This window comes from Choloepus didactylus, chromosome 2, assembly GCF_015220235.1.
Source record: "Choloepus didactylus isolate mChoDid1 chromosome 2, mChoDid1.pri, whole genome shotgun sequence".
NCBI lineage: Eukaryota > Metazoa > Chordata > Mammalia > Pilosa > Megalonychidae > Choloepus > Choloepus didactylus.
This window is the reverse complement of record NC_051308.1, coordinates 132,504,539-132,518,759: the sequence shown is the minus strand read 5'-3', so window position 1 is coordinate 132,518,759 and position 14,221 is coordinate 132,504,539. Positions and strand designations below refer to the sequence as shown.

The window sequence follows — 14,221 nt, the reverse complement described above, 5'->3', positions numbered from 1 at the left end:
TCCAGGGAGGAAAAAAATCTCTGGAGGGGGAGGGGGTGAAAGGAGGCGGTGCAAAAATTGAAAAGAAAGGCAGAGAGGAAGCGCTGAAGGGAAGCTCATTTTTAGTTGGGTTTGTCTTTTTTTAACTTCGGAGAGGCGTGACTCCTCAACTGCCGCCGCGGATTAGCTTCACGGCGAAGCGCCCGCCCGCCCTGAATTTCCCCTCCTGCCCTCCCGTTTCCGCCCCCCGGTGCGCTGCTGGCTGCGGCCGCTGGGGGCGCCCCGGGCCCCGAGGCGCTGAGGAGGCGGCGGCCGCTGTTCTCCGCGCTTCGCCTCTGCCGGCTTTCAGACGGGCGGCGGCGGCGGCGAGCTGAGCACCAAAGGGGTGCCCACCCCCCGGACGAACTGCAGCACCACCGCTCCCCGCGGCCGAGCGGGATCCGCGCTGCGGCCGCCGCCGCGCCCCGACCCGAGCTGCCGCGAGAAGCGGCGGCGGCGGCGGCGTCCCCGGCCGGCCCGCGGCGACCCCCAGCCGCGTATCCGCGCGCGGCTCGCGGCCCCGGCCATGGAGCTGGGCGGGCCCGGAGCTCCGCAGAGCTGAGGCGGCGGCGCCCGCCCGCTTGCCCCTTGGGTCCACCCCCGCACCCGGCTCGGCGGCGTCTGGCCCTCATGATGATGAAGAAAAAGAAGTTTAAGTTTAAGGTGGACTTCGAGCTCGAGGAGCTCTCCTCGGTGCCGTTCGTCAATGGGGTCCTCTTCTGCAAGATGCGGCTGCTGGACGGCGGCAGCTTCACCGCGGAGTCCTCCAGGTAACGCTCCCTCCGCGCCCTCCGCGCCTTCCGCTTCTCCGGAACCGCTTCGCCCTTGCTTTCCCCGCAGGGGCTTCTTTGATGGGCAGCTTCTCCTTCCTTGGCCCATTTGCTCCTGGAGCTCGGCCCGCATCGTGAGCTCCCCTTTCTCTAGGGGCCAGTCTGAAATCAGTCAGAAATTTATTGATCTCTACAAAGTGCTTCGCAAATGGCTTCATCTAGGCTGGGCTTGGCGCCTGTGTTCCTGACTCTAGATGGTTCCTCGTTATCTGTCCTTCCCTCCTGAATTCTCTAGGAATGGGAGGGAAGGGCAGCAGGGAGAGCATGCTTCTGGTTTCTTCTAAATCGTTTCTGTGTTCGCAAAATGCAAAGTGGAACTTGAGCTGCTGTTAAAACAAAATAAAAATAACCGAAACTGCTGGAGTTCCATTCCAAGAGCGCAAGCTTAGAACAGGAGCTTGTGCTTAGCATAACTCCTTCTCCCTTGAGATGAGGTGGGGACTCGGCGCCCGGGATGCGGCCGGGATAGGCCTGGCCAGGCTTTACTGGAGTCAAGTGTTGCCTTCTCATAGAGCTGCGTCTGCGATTACGCGCTAGTAGTCATTGAATTACTCATACTGAAGTGGCCATTAGTGGGTTTCAGTGCGAAGGGCTTAGGACCAGAAGGGGAGTCCAGGCCCCCCTTTTGAAATGAGCCGCTCTTGCTTGCGGGTACTCCAGGGAGAGTTCGTGTCCGGTTACAAAATGAAGCCAGGTGTGGCAGTGTTCGTTCTGTAATTTCAAGGCCATTAGCAGGTTGACAATTTTAACCTCAGGTTAATGTTTTTCTTTTTAAGAAAAAAGAAAACTTGAAGAATTTTTTTAATGATCCTTTGAGTTCACGAGATTAAGGAGGATTAACACTTGGGGTTTATTTTGCCTAAATTTACTGGTTGTAGACTTTATTTTTTACCGTGAAAATCTTCCGCTTTCCTTTTATCTGTCACCCCTATGAATAATGTAAAGGAAATAATATCAGTGGGTTGTGGAATTGGATCCAGAAAATTGTTCACTGTGGCAATATTGAAGCCTGTGGAAGTCAAAAAATGTAAATATCTAATTGGCCAAACTAAAGGCTGTATGAAGCACCACTGAGTCTCAAAATTTGAAGACTGAGGATAGTTTTAAAAATTAAACTGATGACAAATCTTCTTTGGCTATTCAGCTAATTAATTATACCATAATCATTTTTAACACTTCCTGTAAAAGAACAATGCAGCATAGAATGTGAAACTAATATTGTACCAGCTCTGAAAATGCTGAAAAGCCAATTTGGAAATGTCTTGTTAAGTGTAAATGCAATCTCACCCTGAAGTCTAGACTGTTTTGCTGCAGGATCCCACCCCAAATCCAGGCAGTTAGATCTCCTCTTCTGTTCCAGTGGTGACACCTGGTGGTGAGGGCACTTGCCTGTTTTGGCTTGCTTCTTACAAGTCATTTACTCCCATAGTGGGCAGTCATTTATTCAGCAAACATGTATGGACTGGGCCTTTTAAATATCTGATTTAATTCTCACAGCAAGCCTATGAAGTAGGGCTTCCCATTTTATGGATGAATAAACTGAGGTTCAGAGAGCATAACTAACTTCCCCCAAGGTCCCTGTAGCTGGTACGTGCACTGCCAAGGTTCTGATACGATTCTAATTTCAATCGGGGGAAGCCAGATGAAGAAGAATATTGTGTGCCATGCTCAAGAGTTTAGGAACAGGGAGCTTCCTACTGGTTTTATGAAGCAAGGGGCATAATGTTATTTGTACTTTGCCAAGAGTTGAAAAGGGAAAAGCAGAGTATCCTAGGTAAAACCTACCCCTTTCTCTTTAGATTCTTTAACCAAGACCAATAAGGTTGAGAATAGTGCTCTGTATAAACAAACAAAAAAGCATATAGTTTGGAGAGAAATGATGCATAGCCTTTGAAGTTAGGAGGTAGTCAGTGTGAAGGTAAAGGCAAGGGTTTGGAATGAGGCGGGTCTGAGCCTGAATCTCAGCTCCACCATGGTAAACCTGGATGGGTTACTCAACCTCTCAAAACTTCTCCTGTAAAATAGAGATGGTCACTGCCATACGAGGTTGTTGTGAGGATTTAGTAGGATAATGGACCCAAGACACCTAGCATTGTGCTTTGGACCCAGCTGGCATTTAAAGAGAAGACAAGGAACTTGTCCAAGACAGTCCATTTCTATTAGATATTATACTCAATTTCTTTATCCTGACAACTACACAAGTGTTGCTTTGAGAAAGATACCTCATTTTTCTCCTTAAAACTATCATATTTTAGAAGAGAAAAAAAAAAGACCTTGAATACCTGAAGTACCTAAAGGATGTGAATTATTTCAAAATTGTCTGGTTCTTAACTAGTGGGTGCAGTCTAAGCAGCGGATCTACAGTTAAATTCTAGATTTTAATTTTAATTTTAAAAAATCACTTTATGTGCCTCTTATAAATCAGGTATAGTTAACACTGTAACATTTCTCCCATAAATATAGGAAATGAACTGTGCAGAAAAGAATTGACATAGGCCTGAAACTGCTGTCCTTAGAAAGGCCTGCTTGCAAGGTTGGCCCTTGCCTGACATCTGGGAACTTGAGTGGTAAACAGTTCCCTACACTGATATAAAACTTTCCCTAAACGATAAGAGTGGCTTACTGGACCTAGACTTTCATAAAAGTGTGGTTTATGCTGACACCTGCTTTCCTTCTGGGAGTCCTGAATTTTGGGCCACACTAGGTAGAGGGTGCCTACATGACCAGCCCCTAACATTGGGCACTGAGTCTCTAATGAGCTTCCCTGATAGACTCCCTTGGGAGAGGACTCTTGGAAGCCTGGTTTCCACAAGACTTCGCCCCATGTGTCTTTTTCCTTTGCTGCTTTTTTTGTATGCTTTTGCTTTAATAAATCTTAGTGATGAGTATTATATTCTGAGTCCTGTGAGTCTTCCTAACAAATCATCAAACTTGGGGGTGATTTTTGGGACTCTCATATATGAACAAAATAATATTCATTTTTTAGAGAAAAGCCTTAGAGGTACATCACTATATCTATCTACCTATCTATATCTATTTGGCCTTATACAAATACTAAAGATGAATATCATTCATGGTTCACCATATATTAATTGAACATTTACCAGGATTTCTAGCTGTCTGTTAGGGGCTATGAAACATACAACAAATATAAGGGCCCATAGAGGAATTACCCCCTACTTAATGAAATTAGATCATAGCTGTATAACTCTTGACAGTAGGAGACAGTATATGATTTAGTGCCTAATCAATGGGTCAGACAATATTTCAGTATTATTGATATTTTGAAGGAAAAGAGTAGTTACAGCTGTAATTGTTACTGAAAACCAAGTTAGCATTTGAACTGAGAATGAATTTGCATCGACAAGGAAGTGGAGGTTGGAGAATGGCTTGAGCAACTTATTAATAGGAGTTGGTGATAGATTAGCCTGATTGCAGGGAGGAATCATGTTGAACAGAAGCAGAAGATTAGAAAAAAAGGCCTTGAGTGCTATTGTAAAGAGTTTGCTTTGCACTGCTCGTAGGATTAAATTCAATCTACAATTTTTGAACCCAGATATAATGTGGTTAAAATGGTATTTAAGCTGGCTGACTGGCTAATACTCTTTGGATTCAGGTGCAGATGGATTAGAGATGGAGAGACAAATTAGGAGGCTATTAAAACAACCCAGGCAGGAGCTGATGAGAACCTGAACTCTGAGGTTTCTGATGTAAGTGACAGATGAAATGATAATGCTATGATGGAAATGCTTTGATGCCATGATAGAAGTAAGGAAGAAGGATCTTTGTTTCATTTTGTTTTGCTTTTTCACATGGGACTGTTGTTTGTGGTGGTGGGCGATACAAAGTGGTGGATTGTATGTTTGATGTATTACATTTGAGGTGACTGGCCTGAGATAAGCAAATGGAGACTTATTTATGGTGGAATTCTTTGTCTCTGGTTTACTGAAGCCATACAAGCCTGGTTATTGAATTCATTTAGAATTTCCTTACACTGTTTTGCCCTTTTAAAGATTATTAATGAAAAATAATTTTAGAAGATTTAAGTTTCTCCTGGGAATATTTGTCCAGTGTAGAGGTTAGTATAAATATAAACACTAAAAGGTGTTTTTTGTAATAAATGTCATTAAAATGACCAGTTTAAATGACCAGATTTTAAATACCATAGTTATTAAATATTCAGAAAATGCGTTATTCAATTGTAATGATCTGATAAACCAAAGCCAAATTATTGTCTAACAAAATATTTTTGAAGCTCTTTCAAAAAACCATATTACATTAATTACATCTTTGCAGAGACATCCCTTTGTAACATGAATGTAAATAAATTTTGAGGTTGATTAAGGCTGTCAGAACAGGTCAACTTTAATAAAGGAATAATAGGAAGAAATTATTCCTATATTTTTTAGGATCTCTCGGTTTCTCTTATTTTGTTTATCCCTTTTGTGCTAATAGCTAAAATACTTTTCTAAATTTCACATGAGCTCATAGCCAAAAAACCCATGTGGATTCAAGGAGTGTCCAGGAAGCAATGAGCACATCTGTGTATTGGATCTTTTACTTTGTAAACAAGCTGAGATTTCTTCTGTTTGGCCAGAGTATGTCTTTATGCTTTGAAGATTTTAATTCACTGCATATTGTGTACTTCTTTTTTTTTTTAAGAAACTACTCAGTTTTTATTATTAGATCCAACATATGTGAAATTACATTTTTTTTACTTCAACCTTTTTCCCTTTTATTAGAGAAGTTATGGGTTTACAGAACAAGCATGCATAAAATGCAGTATTCCAATATACCACCCTACCACCACCACCTTGTACTGGTGTGGAACATTTGTTACAGTTGATGATAGCACATTTTTATAATTATACTAGTTCTCAGAGTCCATGGTTTAACTTACGGTTCACTGTGTAGTGTAGTTCTGTGGACTTTTTAAAAAAAACTTTTATTCTGTTACCATATATACAATCTAACACTTCCCCTTTTAATCATATTCAAATATATATTTCAGGGCTGTTAATTGCATTTGCATTATTGTGCTACATCACTACCATACCAAAATATTTCCGTCATTCCAAATAGGAACACTGTACATTTTAAACCACAATTTCCCATTCTCTATCCCCACTTCATCCCCTGGTAACCTATATTCTAGATTCTGACTCTGTGTTTGCTTATTCAAATTGTTTCAAATCAGTGAGCTCATCCAATATTTGTCCTTTTGTATCTGGCTTATTTCATTCAGTATGATGTCTTTAAGGTACATCCATGTTATCGCATGAATCAGGACTTCATTTTATGGCTGAATAACATTCCATTGTATGTATATACCACATTATATTTATCTGTTTATTGGTTGATGGAAACTTGGGTTGTTTCCATCTTTTGGCAATTGTGAATACTGCTGCTATGAACATTGGTGTGCAAATATCTGTTCAAGCCCCTGCTTTCAATTCTTTGGGGTATATACCTAGTAGTGGGATTGCCGAGTCATATGGTCATTGTATATTAACTTTCTGAGGAACCGCGGCACTGTCTTGCACAATGGCTGCACCATTTTACATTGCCACCAACAACGAATGAGTGTTCTCTGCATCTCCTCCAACACGTTATTTTCTGTTTTTTTCTCACAGCAGCCATTATAATGGGTGTGAAATGGTATCTCATTGTGGTTTTGATTTGCATTTCCCTGATGGCTAATGATGTTGAGAATCTTTTCATGTACTTTTTGGCCATTTGTGTATCTTCTTTGGAGAGATGTCTGCCCAAGTCTTTGCCCATTTTTAAATTGGGTTTGTCTTTTTGTTGTTAAGTTGAAGGATTTCTTTATGTATACTAGATATTAATTCTTTATTGGATATGTGGTTTCCAAATATTTTCTTCTTTTGTGAAAAAGAAGGCCTTTGAAGGCCTTTGAGGAACAAAAGTTTTTGATTTTTATGAGGTCCTTTTTATCTATTTTTTTTCTTTTGTTGCTTGTGCTTTGGATGTAAAGCCTAAGAAACAGTTGCCAGACACAAAATTCTGAAGATGCTCCCTTACATTTTCTTCTAGGAATTTGATAGTTCTAGCTCTTAAATTTAAGTTTTTGATCCATTTTGAGTTGATTTTTTATATATGGTGTGAGGTGGGGGGAGTCCTTTTTTTTTTTTTTTGCAGGTCCAGTTTTCCCAGCACAATTTGTTCAAGAGACTTTTCTTTTCCAGTTGAATAGTTTTTGCCTAAGGGGAAGATTTTATTATTACACTCTTAGTATTACCATTATCATTACTGTCATTACTCTCATTGTGTACCCAAGGAAATAGAAGTACAGAGATGCTGAAAACTACACAGCTTGTAAGTGGCAGAGCTAGGAGGCAGTTTGACTCCAGGATCTGTTCTCTTAGTCACTAAACTCTACTGTTTCAGCTTTCATGTTGTATGTTCTCTCATTTTTATGTTTTAACTATTGTAGATAAAAATAGTATGATTTTCCTGAATGCCAGTTTTATAAAACTGTCTCCAATAAGTGTCACTACTAAACAGATCACCAGACCTGGCCTCTTTGGATTTGCCCTCAGGAAATTGTGTATGAAGTTAAGAAGCATAGTACTCACAGATATATTTCTTTTTTCAAGGTGTGACTTTCCGGGAGTAAGTCTACAAAATTCTGTCTCAATTCTGAATAGTGTAGTATATAAAAATATTATTAATGCCATTTTATACCAGTAAGTAAATAGTCATCCTTAATAAATATCTGTTATAGGTAGAATGAATGAAATCTTTCCTCACTATCCCACTATGATTTCACCTCTCATTCACTTCCTACATTTCTTGTTTTTCCCAATCATTTTATACCAAATTTGTTCTTTTAATTATCTTCATTAAAGATTACTGTAAAGCATTGAGACTGATTTCTGGTCTGCCCCCACAAGATTGCATTAAAGAGCATGGCGTTTGGGAGGACATAATACATACAAACAGGCACAAAATGTAAGGAATCAGAAACAGGGAGAGTGACTTATGCAAAGGTAGATTGGCTTTTTGCATAAATTACTCTGCAGCAATTGGTAGGGAAGCAGTGGAATCAGTTAGAAAACTGGTCTAGGAGAAAGATGATAGAGATTTGAACTAAGGCATCGGCAATGAAGTTGAAGATACAGGTATTGGTTCTGGAGATGTTTAGGAGATTAAAATCAACAAGAAGTTGTGATTGATTGGACATAGTGAGTGAAGAAGAGTGAAATATTAAAGGTGATTCCCAGGTTTCTGGTTTGGGTGACTAGATAAAGTTAGTAATACCACCAGCTGAAAAACAAGTTGGTTTGATGGTGATATAAATAATTCAATTTTAGATGTGTAGTGAAAACTTAAGGACTAATTCTTTGTACAACATCCCTTAGTCTGGGAACCATGCTATGTTGATTTGGATGTATTATGTCCCCCAAAACGCCATGTTCTTTAATGCAGTCTTGTAGGGGCAGACGTATTAGTGTTGATTAGGTTGGAATCTTTGGATTAGGTTGTTTCCATTGAGATGTGACCCACCCAACTTTGGGTAATACCTTTGATTAGTATATTTCAATGGAGGTGTGGCCCCGCCCATTCAGTGTGGGTCTTGATTAGTTTGCTGGAGCCCTATAAGAGCTCAGACAGAAGAAGCTCAATGCTGCAGCCAAGAGAGACATTTTGGAGATGGCCATTGAAGGCAGACTTTTGCTAGCCCAGAGTTTGCCTGGGAGAAACTAAGAGAACACCTCCAGACCCCTAGAGAAGACGCCCTGGGAGAAAGCCATTTTGAAACCAGAACCCTGGAGCAGACCCCAGCCACATGCCTGTGCCTTCCCAGCTAACAGAGGTTTTCTGGATGCCAATGACCTTTCTCCAGTGAAGGTAGCCTATTATTGATACCTTAATTTGGACATTTTCATGGTCTTCAGAGCTGTAAATTTGTAACTTAATAAATCCCCTTTATAAAAGTCAATCCATTTCTGGTATTTTGCATAATGGCCACATTGACAAACCAGAACACATAGCTAGCCCCACCTCCCAATCTAAATGGTTGTCACAGGCACAGTTATTTTGTATGATGTGATACTTCCCCTGGTCCATAGTTTATTGCTCTGTGGGTAAGCACATAATCCCACCTATAATCCTGAGAGTAAGGTCAGGTGTTTTTTTTTTTGTCATTGTGTTAATAGCAGTGTTTTCTGCCATGTGGGGAAAGCCAGTCTTCAACAAAAGGATAATGAAGTTAATGGAAAGAGAAAAAAGACAGAGTAGTCTTGACAACTCTCAAGTCCTTGGTTCCAGATGTTCTGAAGGCCCTGATGAATTTATATCCTTACCATGGCTTCATTATTTAACTCTTCCTGGATTCTCTGAGTCACTGTTTGCTTAAGCTACTTCAAGATGGGTTGCAGTCAAGAGAGTCCTAACCAATACAGGAGACCCTGAGCTTGACTTGTGTATAGGACATCAGAATAAACAGGATTCATTTATAGAACTTACTTTGATCCAAAGATCTTGAGAGGTCTTAGAAATGAGATGTGAATTATTATCCTGTACAATGTAGTGAAAGTTATAGAAACTGATTGAGTGAGGACAACAGCTAGAAGGGACTGTAAGCTTGAAGAAGATAATGTAAAGGATAGGAAAGTCCTAATCCAGCTTTCTGGGAGAAAATGCCTGTAGAAAGTGGGAAGGGCAGTTGAAGATAGGGGAGAGATTGGGTTGACTTAACAGAGCAAGGTCCTGGAGATGGAATTAAGAGCAGAAAGTAGAACAATTGGTCTTCATCCTCTGAGAAAATCTTCATACTGACACTGGAAGGAAGGAAGGAAGGTAAGTTAGTAGCTTGGTTTTGGACTGGAATTTAAGAGATTTCTTGTCTTATGTCCTTAGCTTTCTCCATAGCAACCAAGAAAGGAGGAAAGAGGGACATAAAGATATTGTTAAGAGATTGGAAAAGCTTCTGCAAGGAATGGGGGAGGAAGAAGTCCAAAAGTCCCAACTAAAATTGAAAACCATTAATTTTAATTTCAGACATTGTGTTTGTTCATGCAGTTATCTCTAGCCATGCTCATAGATTAGGTAAAGGAGAAAATGGAGTGGTAGGATTGATTCAGGTTTAGGGATCTGTACATGTATGGGAAGACCAAGGGAGTAAGGGAATTAGAGTGTTGGTGAGAAACAAATTTAAGGGATCAGTCATGGGGTCCAGATTCCAGGCCAGGAAGATAAATCAGGAACCAATAAAGATGGGAGGCCGAAGGTTTTCAGTGATGTCAAAGGAAAGTACATGTGGAAGGGATGAGGCTGTGACAGAGTTGGGGGGTAGGAGTTTGTACCCAAAGAGTGGAATGTTAAAGCTTGAGATGCCCTCAGTAGAGCAGTCTAGAGAGATGAAAAGATCGAGAGTGTTGGTTGCTGAAGTGGTATGAAGACTGGTATAAGGCAAAGAACTCTGAATCTAGACTGTTAGGTCATTTTCATGCTGTTACAATAGCCAGTTTGATTGCAAGTGTTGAGGTTAAAGAGAGATTGCAAAACAGGTACTTCAGTATGACATCATCTAGGAGAGGAAGAATGTGACTTAGTCAAGTATTATGTGCCTGGAGCTTGAGGGTAGAAGATTTACAGCCTGTAAGTGGCATTGAGAAGTTAGCAAAATGCTAGGGCTGCTTCTTGATTTGTGGAAGATGAGGGTGGAGAATAAACATCATCTATCCTACAGGGTTTCAGTACAAGTAATGTCCTCATGAGATAGCCAAGTTTGAGTTAGGCAATATGAAGAGTTTAAGAATGTAAGAGTTTGTTTAACCTCAGAACAAAGGGTTTCAGGTGGCATGGTGTAATGAATTGGGAAAGAGCAGCTGCACGAGAATGAAACAGAGAGAGGAAAAAGATAAATAGAACACTCTTTTAAGCAGAACAGGTAACTAGGACTTGCATTTTTATCTTTTCCAGTGGATTACAGGGATGAGAGGTGTAGACAGAACTGTCTGACCTTCAGAATTCCAATACTGATATAAAATAATTTAATGTCACATCTAGGGCCTAGGTGATGCAAGATGGCTTCTCAAGTTCTACTTACAGGAGTACAAGAATGAGGTCACATTAAGTCTTGCCTTGTCTTCCATATCCTAGGAGGCCTTGCCTCCTTTTGTTATATGTGCCTCTGTCTTTCTCTCTCACATCCCCTACATACAAACTTAATTTTGTCCTCACCAGTCTTTTAATTCTCTTTTCGGAGGGTGAGATAATCCTTCTATTCATTGCCAACCCATTTCCCTGTATCGTATGATCCCACATCCTTGTAACTTTTCTTACTCCTGATCTTCAGTTTCTCAATATGGGCATCTACCTCAGTGTGAAAACCTGTTCAAGTTTTTCCTGTCCTACAGAATCCATCCCCCTCTGACTACCATCAATTGTACAATTCTTATCCAAACTTCATGAAAAAAATTATCTAAATTTGCCATCTTCTAAGCATTCTTCCCCTGCTCCCTGACCCTCACTTCTACCCCACCAACTGCCTGAAATTGTCCTTTCTAATGTCGTCAGTGATCTCCAATAGACTAGATCTCCAAAGATCTAGTCGGTATTTTCTCATTTGTAACTCTCTGCTGTTTGAAACTCTGTGATTATCTATTTCTTGAAATTTGATTGTCTTGGCTTCTGTGAACCTTATTCGTCAGTTTACCTTCCCACTCCTCTGAACCGTTTTCTGAATTCTCTGAGGGTACTTCTTCCTCTGCCCACCCTTTCAAAGGCTGATTTCCCACAAGCACAGAGGGCAATTATTACTATTCTCCTTTGCAGATAAATTAAGATGAGGAAGATTAAATGATTTACTCAAGGTTACATTAGTAATACGTGGTAGAGCAAATCCAAAATTCAGAACTCCTGCCTACTAGTCCAAGACTCTTTCACCATTTTATGTGGCTGACCCATTACATGATAGAGAAATAGGGTTTTGATTTCTAATCCAGGGGTTCATGCCTAAAACTGCTACACAGCCCTTAAACTACAGTAACCTCGTTTGCGGCTTGAACGAAGGGAAAGGGCATAGGCTGGGAGGGTAACTACAAGCTGCATTAGGGCCTATAATGGTGATGAGGCTATTAGAGTATTCAGTAAATCTAAGAATTTTGTTTGTATTTTAAAATGTATCAGGCCAAGACAATATTTGTATATTAGTGTATTCAAGTAAAGTAGAATAGTATTAAAAAGAAAGTTTTCCTCTTTTTGTACTTCATAATTTAGGGATATTCTGCCATGAATTTTATACAATAGCATTGAGAAGTCTATTCAGTCATTCTGCCAACAAAAATATTATTTAGGAAAATATAGAGAGATTTATAGGGTTATTAATTTTTTAACAGTTTCAGGAAAGTCCCTCTTTTTTTCCAACATGTGTTTCTACTTATCTAAGCCATTGTTTTTGCTTGTTATGTAAGTCTTGAGATATAATATCTTTTTTGTTGCTTATCAACAAATATCAACATCCTGATAATCTTATTTCTGCTTTGCCTTTTATTAAATATATTCTCTTACGAGCAAGTTTGTTCTGTGTAAATATTATCCGTGATGTTTAATTTCATCTTTTGTATGAGCCCTTTTCGTTATCTCAAACAACATATTCCTTATAGTAATCATTACTGTAAACATAGTTATAAAACATGATTTCTACCCTCAAGGACCTAACAGTCTAGTGGGAGGTACTGACATATACATTGTTTCGTTTTGTTTTGTTTTGTTTTTTAAATCTTCATTTTATTGAGATATATTCACATACCACGCAGTTATACAAAACAAATCGTACATTCGATTGTTCACAGTACCATTACATAGCTGTACATTCATCACCTAAATCAATCCCTGACACCTTCATTAGCACACACACAAAAATAACAAGAATAATAATTAAAGTGAAAAAGAGCAATTAAAGTAAAAAAGAACACTGGGTGCCTTTGTCTGACATATACATTGTTAAATGTAATACAGGTCAGAGTGACAGAGGCTACAGTAAATGTACAAATAAAATTGTATGGAAGGTCAAAGAAGGAAGGGAGCTATTAATTCTGGTTCAGAAATTAGGGAAGACTCCTTAGAGAAGGTGGCATGTGAGCTAAGCCTTGAAGGATTAGTATTTAGCCAGTGGGATGTGGAGTGGGGAGTGAGGGTAATGGGATGATAGAATATCAGACATTTTGACTTATAATAACATTTGACTTGTGTTAAATGTGTAAAAAAAAACATTTAAATCTTCCTCAAGAAAGCATTTTCTGGTGCAGTTGCTTTGGAAATATTTGGCAATTCCTCATATGTTAAACAGAGTTACCATATAGCCCAGCCATTCCATTCCTAGTTATATAACTAAGAGAAATGAAAACTTAAGCCCACACAAAAGTTATACATGAATTTTCATAGCAGCATTATTCATAATAGCCTAAAAGTGGAAATCACCCAAATGTCCATCAAATGATGAATGGATAAATAAAATGTAGTACATGTATACCATATAACGGAATATTGTGCGGCCATAAAAAGAAATGAAGTCCAATATGGATGAACCTTGAAAACATCGTGTATAATGACAGAGACCAGTCACAGAAGACCACATACTATATGATTCCAATTACGGTAAATGTCCAGAATAGGCAAATCCATAGAGACAGAATAGATGCCTAGGACTGGGGGTTGGAAAGAATGAGGAGTGGCTGCTAATAGGTGTGAATTTTCTTTTGGGGGTGATGAAACTGTTCTAATTTGATTGTGGTAATGTTTTTTTTTTTATTAAGTCCAATTTTGGGGGGTAAGATTTTACATATATAAATTCTGTTAAGAATTCTTAATTTTTGTGGCAGTTTATAGGCAAGAGCAAACTTTATCATGTTAGTTTAGCCAGTGAGTTTTATTTTATGCTTATTGTTGCTACCAATACTATTCATTATGGATTGGCTAAAAGATTTGTAGAATTTCTTTCTTTTTTAGGTAGCCCAAGAGAAAATTTTGAGCATTGCCCTCCAGCTCTGCCTTAGAGCTTTGGGGGCAAAGATCCTCAGGATCAAAATGTCTGGCTCTGGCACAGGAGGGAAACAGATTTTATAAGCATAAGCACAGAGCTGTAAAAGTGTATAGTGTTGAGAACATGGTGTCTGGGTAGCAGAGTGGAGCAGAGAATGGTTGGGGATTGTAGTGAAGAATGAGACTGGAAAGATGTGTTGGGGGCCAGATTTTGGCAGGCCTTGAATGCCACGATATGAAGGTTGGATTTTATTCTATAGACAAGATGACCTTGAACCCTTTTTTTCTAATTATAACTTTAATACTGTATCAGTGTAGAAGATTTAGAAAATTACAAGGAAGAAATTGTTACCCATCAAACA

General features: G+C 39.6%; 1 protein-coding gene across 2 annotated transcripts in view; it reads left to right on the top strand.

The window, feature by feature from the left end:
• The first annotated feature begins 250 nt into the window (after positions 1-250).
• Positions 251-14,221, top strand: part of FAM102B (family with sequence similarity 102 member B) — a 75,001-nt gene continuing 61,030 nt past the window's right edge. The window contains exon 1 of one of the 2 annotated variants that reach the window (XM_037826489.1): positions 251-788. In XM_037826489.1, the coding sequence (XP_037682417.1) occupies positions 649-788 (140 nt within the window). In that variant the 5' untranslated portion in view covers positions 251-648. The remainder of the gene's footprint in view (positions 789-14,221) is intronic. The other variant, XM_037826490.1, reaches the window with a different exon arrangement.